Source organism: Motacilla alba, chromosome 1A (genome assembly GCF_015832195.1).
Source record: "Motacilla alba alba isolate MOTALB_02 chromosome 1A, Motacilla_alba_V1.0_pri, whole genome shotgun sequence".
Lineage (NCBI taxonomy): Eukaryota > Metazoa > Chordata > Aves > Passeriformes > Motacillidae > Motacilla > Motacilla alba.
Genome location: NC_052031.1, coordinates 44,411,629 through 44,419,345, shown reverse-complemented (window position 1 = coordinate 44,419,345; position 7,717 = coordinate 44,411,629). Strand labels below are relative to the sequence as shown.

The 7,717-nt window shown below is 45.7% G+C and overlaps 1 protein-coding gene across 1 annotated transcript; it reads right to left on the bottom strand.

Moving 5' to 3' along the window:
* Nucleotides 1–5,005: 5,005 nt before the first annotated feature.
* On the bottom strand, nucleotides 5,006–7,431 carry SNRPF (small nuclear ribonucleoprotein polypeptide F). The gene is made up of 4 exons (XM_038155692.1): nucleotides 7,273–7,431; nucleotides 6,963–7,088; nucleotides 6,596–6,660; nucleotides 5,006–6,025 (listed from the first exon to the last, which is right to left on the bottom strand). The coding sequence occupies exons 1-4, from the start codon at nucleotides 7,273–7,275 to the stop codon at nucleotides 5,959–5,961; spliced, it is 261 nt and encodes an 86-aa protein (XP_038011620.1). The 5' UTR covers nucleotides 7,276–7,431; the 3' UTR covers nucleotides 5,006–5,958.
* Between the last annotated feature and the right edge of the window lie 286 nt (nucleotides 7,432–7,717).

The window sequence follows — 7,717 nt, the reverse complement described above, 5'->3', positions numbered from 1 at the left end:
CGGCGCGGCCGAGCGCCCCTCCCGCCCCCGGCCTGCCCCGCCTCGCCCGGCACCGGCACCGGCAGCAGCCCGGCTCCGGACCCGGCCCTGCCCGGCCTGGGCTGCCCTCGCTTTGCCGCAGCCCGCTCCGGGCGCGGGATGCTCTGCTGGATTCGGATGCACAACATCCGTGCATCGCGCCGGTTCGTGACCAGCTCCCAGGCACCGGGTTTTCCAGTTGGGGCTTCCCGGAGCTCTCAGTCCTCACAGCACCACCGGGAGATTTCCCTTTGCCAAGAAAATAGGAACCTCTGATTTGGGAGCGTTTGTTTGCCCACGTGCCCCCTCCCCGGCGTCCGTCACCTCCCCAGCATCCATCATTTTGCCCGCATCCCAGCACCAACCCCCGAGGAACCATAACACCTCCCACCGTGCCAGATGTTCAGGCAGACATTCATTTATCCAGGCAGATATTAATTCATCCGATTCCAATAACGAAATGTTCGTGCGATTCTGCTGCCCCCTGCAGAGCGAGGGATGGGAGAATCAGGGAGCAAATACTTGCTTCCAACACGGACTTTTTGGTTTTCTCTCTTCGCATATTGCCAGTGTCTTAAGGAATCCAGTATTCCCCAGCTGGAAAATAGAGTGTCGTTATAAACAAGTGGTCTCTCAAACACTTTTCCTGGGGTGGCAATCTTCTTTAGACACCTTCTTTTCTTCTAGAATTAATTAAAAATGCGGGTAACCCATCTATGTGCACATCCTGTTCAGCAGAAACAGTTGGTTATGTTGGCTCTTTGAATGCACCTTTCTGGTGAAGTCTTGTTTGCAAAAGAGGCAAGATTTGCATCTGAAGCCCAGTAATTTGTATTTAATATCAAAGCTGAAAAGTGAGTAAAACTACAATAAAATTGTGTGTTACCTTGTGATTCTTCTCCACTGGCGTAATGCTGCACCACAACATGACATAACCTTTGCCTTCCTCCTGAACTCCCACTTAGGCACGCAGAAGATTGGCAGGAGAGCTGGTAGAGGGTGCTTTACCACTCGCAGGAGTTCCTGCTGCTGACTTTGGCACTGCCCAGCAGTACCACAATATGTTTGAAAGCAGAAATCAAAGAGGAACCTGGCAACAGCATCATAACAAGCACAGAAGGACATCCCATTGTGAGGAATGCCTAAGCAGTGGTGGTGGGCTGAGAGTTGTTGTGTCAGGAATGAAACACAGCAGGGGGGAGGGGGAAAGAAGGAAATATCAACACACCAGTGAGCTGTGTTGTTACACTTTAAAGGAAAAAATCAGTTTTGTCCTCTAGGCTTCTCTGAAATTCAAGGTCAGATCCTGATTTAAAACCTGAGAATTGGTGAAGATTTTATGCTTAACAAGCTAGGGGTGTATTTTGTTCTAAGACTAAAATTCTGTTTGCAGAAAATTTTCAGATGTGCTTGCGTATTTCTATATGCCCTGGTTCTTTTCTGGTGAGGAATTTTCTCTGTAATAGATCAGCATATGAAAAAAGGTCAATCCACTGCAGTCAGGTTTCTGACATGCTATGCCTCATCTATTTTTAATAATACTGCCCAGAAAGGTAAGTGCAGGAATGGTTTTTAGGTTGCATCCTCAGGAAATTCTAGAGTCTGATTCAAACAGTACAGATTCTAAATACTCGGCTGTATTTTTAAAAAGGTGTTGGCAGAATTCACTGGACGTAAACAGAGGACTCCAGGGTGCTAAAGGAACCCTGCCAAAATTTCTTAAATTTAGACCTTTTTAATCACCTTAAAGTTCCAATGAACGTTCTTTTTGAAAATATTTTTTTAAATGTGGCATTTTTAATGAGAGAAAAAATTCCAGGAAAAGTAGAGATAAAAAAGCTGAGTATCAGGTTATTGATTTAAGGGATTTCATCTCTTCTTGCTGGTGCTTTACATAAGAATATGAGATGCTTATTCCTCAAGGACACATTTTCAAATACACTGTCAGAGCTACATTAGAATGTCTGTTCTTGTAAACAACTTGTAATTAAAAATGAAAAGCCTGAAGTTAGAGATGAGTCTCAAATCAAATAATTGGCAAATAATTAAATTTGTAGATTACTTTTTTTCATCCGCTAACCAGACCTTTCCAATAATACACATAGCATGATGAAGCATCCTGAAAGGGGACACTATGCATGCCTTAACACAAGTTAATTACTAGAGAAATTTACTGAATGCTATTTCCCTGTTTCCAAAAGCAGCAGAGGTCAGTAAACCCTCAGGATCAAACACAGAAAATGCATCACTTGGATGAAAGAGACTTGCAAATGTGGGACAGATCCAAACTAAATTGCAAATCTGTTACATACCTTTGACTTCCCTCATGTCAGATTGAGCTAAGATCACATTTACAAATACTTCTGCATAGTTTTACAAAAGTGTAAGTGAATTCTGCATTTTACTTTTTGCTGTGTAGAAGAACCTTGCATCTCTCAAACCATGGAAACATTGCATTTGCTCAGATGCGCTTTCTGAATCTTCTGTTCCCAGATCTGTCTTTGGCAAACTCCATAATGGCCCAGGGAGGGTGAGACCTTTTGGGGGGACACCACAATTCGCCTCAGGGGACAAAGTTTGGTTCTCCCTGAGCACAGTGCAACCTTGCCAACCTATATGCCTTGGTTTCCTTTTCACACAACCTGCAGCTATGGAAAAGGAGAGCCTGTGTGCACCTGCGTGGGATGCGGGTACCTGGTACAATTCCAGCATCTGGGCTTATGGCCAAAGCTTGTCCTTCTTCTCAGTCAGTGAGCTGCACAATACAGACCTGGAGATTGCAGCATTTCCTCTCTTAGCAATGATAAGGATTTAGTCTTCTCGGGTAGGCTGCGTGCTCTTTCTTTAGGTACACCTAGGAATGGGAAGGTTTCCAAGTAAAAAATAAACAGCAAACAACCTAATACCCAAATGAGAAACACAAAAATAAGCTTGAAACTACATGTGGTATGCGTCATGCCTCACTATTTCTAGGTTCTTTTTGACCACCTTTTCACCATATTTAATAGGTGATTTTGCAGGGTGTAGTCTTTTCCTGAGTGTCCTGCTACTTTATCTTCTTTTATCCTATAAACAATTGGGACAAGTTAATCACATGAAAGCAATTTTTCTTTTTAGTTACTTTATGTACCTTGTATTTAACATGTAAAATCACAAGCCCTTTTATTTTTGTCTTTAATACACACCTAAGTGAATGTTTCCAGTTCTTTTGCCTTTTGGACTTGCTCCAGAGATGAAAAAAATCTGTATTCATGGGGCTTACTCCATACAAACTAAGAACCAGCTCAAATTACTCAGATATATTCAGAGCACCTTATCTTCACCTGTACTGCAACTCTTTCTACATCATTTCGGACAAGGATCTAAGTTAAGCACAAGTTTAAGTTGTTGTCTGACTTTATCTGCATGGGTTCTTCCACTGAAATGAATGGAACAGTTGATGGTAGCAGAGAGAACACACGCCTCCATTTTTGCAGCATAACTAAATTAAGATTAGTTATCAAGTTACGCACCAAGGCATTATTTAGTTAAAGTCTTTGATGCCTGGTGCTCTGCAAAAGTAAAATGGTCTGAATTTGAAGTATAAGGAATGTAACTGTCAGAAAAAAAAGGTATAACATCTTAAAAGAATATGAAGCTATGTGAAAGGATCACTTTTGTTGAGGATGAAAACTCAACACTATAAAGCAGCTTAATTGTCTGAAAGAGGGAGATAAATTACATGAGGAAAACATCTTTTTCTTAGTTCTGAGTTCTTGCTTTTCCAAAATGTAAGTCGACTTGTCTTCTTGTCTTTCCTATTATTCATCTTATTGGAGGTTTTAATTTTGGGGTTTTTTTGGGTTTTGTTTTTTGTGTTTTTTTTTACTTTTTTCTAGATATCGGTTTCATCCAGATGTTCACCAGCTGTGTCTATCTATTTTGATTCATTTCTCAGCAGCTCCCAGCAAAACCAGATGTGGCTGCTTTCCTGATGATGAGTACAGGCTGTCTGTCCTGGAATACAAGCAGCCCATTTTTAAGTTAGGAAGTATCTGCCACATTAAGGCCATTATGCACAAATTTCTACCTTGCTTCTTTTATGCTTTGGCTTGTTGTTTTTTTGTTTTGTTTTGTTTTGTTTTCTTAAAAAGGTTTCTAGTCATTTGAAACTGCTACAGTACTTTCCTTGTGTGAGGATTCTTCCTAGCACAAAAGTCAGCATTTCACCAACAACCACTGGTGTCCTACATTGAAGAATTCTCAACCTGTAGAAAGGGAATCAGAGGAAGTGCTATGAATTACAGCAGGCAGCTCTCTCTGCAAGGCCAAAACATTTTCTTTACCTTCAGGAAAGGAATTAAGCACACCGGCTGTAGAGCACAACTCCAGACATCCTTCTATAGATATACCTGTTTAGTTAAGGAACAGTCACACCATCTCTGCACACAGAAGGGGCTCAGCATAATCTTGGTCTTCCCAGTTACTCTGAAAAGCTGAAGCTTTGTAAGCTGCCACAGTGATGGCCCTATCTGCTGATCCAGTGCTCAGATAATACAAGACAGTATCTAGTGCCACTTCTTCCTCATGAAGAGCAGCTTTGAGATCAGTGCCAGTCCATTGCAGACAAGGAATTGATTTAGATACTAAGGTGACAGCCACAGCTGCTCCTCCTCCAACACTGACAGCACTGACTATCAGTGGCAGCACAGGAAGGGCACTATTCTGCATCCTGCAGTCCTTAAAAGGATGTGCAGCATCACAAACCAGGTGAGATGCTTCTTTGCCTTTCATCCCTGCCACCATTCAGAACACATCTAGTTGTTCTGAGGTTTCCGAGGGTCATTGCCAGTTTCAAAGTACTCATTTATCTTTGTGATAATATTGATTTCAGCTTAAGCTGTTTTCCCCTTCCCAATGAGACTGCAGGGAACTTCAGCAGAGCTGTGAAGCCTCCACACTGCCAAAAAGGGTCTGGTTTAAGCAATGAAACACCTGCACAAGTACATCCAAAATGATTTTTCACTCTTTATGGAAACTTACATATGTCAATATTGAAAGAACACATGGATAGCTCCAGGGATGACTTCCAACACGAAACAGAGAGGTATTTCTCTGCAGGATCTATCCTGTCAGGCTGGTGTCCTTCCCACAGTCCACATAACCAGCGTTCTACCCCAACACAGCCCCAAGCACCCAGCAGTGCCCACTCCAGTTGTCTCTGACATGATGTGTGATCCCAGGCAGCAGGGCTGGAGAGCTGCACTCCACAGGCACCTACTGCAGCCACAACCTGTGCAGCTTTTAGACAGAACACCTTCTCTTCACAACACACTAAGGAGGACCGCAGTACCCTTTCCATTCTCCAGCAGAGACTCACAAAGCACACTCCCATTCTGCAGTCTTTTGTCTCAAATCTACTAAAGACACTCAAGTCTGTGGAGCTCTGCAGCTGCTTTTGTCTGTGTGGCTGCTAAGCTGATACAAGTCTGTCCTTCCTCAATGACCATGCAGCCACACTTCAAGCTTCCTGACTCAAAGCAGGAGAATATTTCTGAGAGAAACTGGGGTACGACAGATCTCCACACCTCACTTGCAGTGAAATCTTCCCAGCTAATTCCAAATGTTTTATAAACAGTTTTAAAGATGAAATGTATTTAAATAGTCATGACATACATACTGTAAAATATAGATACTGCCAAGTCTTCCTGTATTTCAGATGGGAAGATAACTGGTATTTTTTTAAATACTTGCTTTTCATTGCAACATTTTCAACTTTAAATTGAAACAATTACCTGTTGTTCCTCCAGCATTAGTTTTTTGGACACCAATAAAATATTAAAGCCTCTTTAAAAGGTTCATTTTCCCCATACTAAAACACAATGGAAATAAACATCTTACTACAAAAGTATGAAAAACAGAAAAGGAAAAAAAAAGTTTATTTCCAGAAATACAAAACCCCTATTCTCTCATTTCTCCATCTTCTTCCTCCTCTTCCACACCTCTGATGTACAAAACATTATTGCACCTGTAAATAGAACCAAGAGTTCCCTTAGCTATAAACATTATCATTTTCCCCACCTAAAACATGCTTTAAACGTTTTTCTGCTAGAATGTAGCCTGGTAACAGCCAAATTCTACAGAGCAAAATGCTGCTCTTAACCTTGTGCACCTTTTCCAAATAGTACATTAAATTGTGCAACTTCATAAAGTAATAGCTGTTTGACAATGCTGTACAAGAAAATTTTTAGAGTGAACAGTTACAGTCAAATTTAACTTCCAAGCACGCAAAAAGTTTCCAGTTGCATTGCACTAATTTAAAATGCCAAAGGACTCCCAGTATACAATAATGTGGAAAATAAAATTATTTAGTCACCACAAAAGGGATAGTAAATATTTCTTTAAATATATTCAAAAATTCTTTTTTCCTCCTCTCAGAAGGAACTTTGATATCAAAGACACATTCATAACCTTCTTGTAAGAACAACACTTGGCACCTTAGTTAGGCAAGAAACACAACATCCCCCAGTATAAGCCTTCATGCAAGTGATGAGGCGATTCAGAGCCTTCCTAAACCATAAATAAATACCCCAATTACCTTATCAAAACTTCACCCAGGTGTCCGGACAACGCACCGTCTATGTACTCCTCTGTGTTTGCAAGCTTGGAAGGAGAATGAGAAAGAAGTCAGAATGGCAGCAATAAAAGCGGCTCCACAAAGCACATCGCGGTCCTGCCGCGGCCCCGCTCCTGCTCTGCACCGCATCTGCACCGCATCCCCAGCGGCAGCGGGCGGGAAAGGTCCTTCCCCAGGCATCATCATCTCACTGCGAGCCCCGCCACGGGCACAGACGCCTCCCACTGCACCAGGCCGCTCACAGCCCCGTCCAGCCTGGCCCCAGGCGCTCCCAGCGATGGGGCATCCACAGTTTCTTCATCCGCAACGCCGGGGGCCGGCCCCTCACCTGCATGTTCATGTAGCCGTCCACGGAGACCAGGTAGCCCTTGTACTCCATGCCCCACTTCAGCTTCACCATCACCGGCTTCCCCGTCAGCCCGTTCAGGAACGGCTTGGGGTTGAGGGGCAGGCTCTGGCGGGGGAAGCACACGGTCAGCGCCGCCCGTCCCCCGCTCCACCCCGCCCCGCCCGGCCGCCGGGGGCCGGTAACGGAGCGACTCCCGCCCCTCCCGCCTCCCGGGCCTCCCGGCTCCCGGGCCCGGTAGCGGCCCGGCTCCGGCCCTTCGCGGCTCCCGCCGCTCGCGGCTCCCGCTCACCATGGCGGGACAAGCGCAGGCCCGCGCGGGAACCCCTCGTGCGCGCCGCGGGACAACGGGAGGCGCTGGGACCCGGCTCCGCTTCCCGTTCCGGGGGCGCCGCTCTCCCACCTCCGACCTCTCACCCGCGCCGCGCTCCCATTGGCTGCCGGGCCCCGGCGCGCCGAGCCACAGGCGCGGCTGCCCATTGGCTCTCCGCTGCCGCGGGCCTCTCTCATTGGCCGGTCAGTTTTCCCCACCCCCGTCGCAACCAATCGCTGTTGCCGCGAGGCGCGCCGTGGCTGCGCGGCCGTGGGCGGTGCGGGGGTGTGAGCGCGTGCACGGTGCGCGTACCCGCGCGCTGTGCCCGTGCTCGTGCCCGTGTCCATGACGGTGCCCGTGTCCCTGTCCCTATCCGTGCCCGTGTCCATGCCCGTGTTCATGCCCGTGCCCGTGTCCTTGTCCT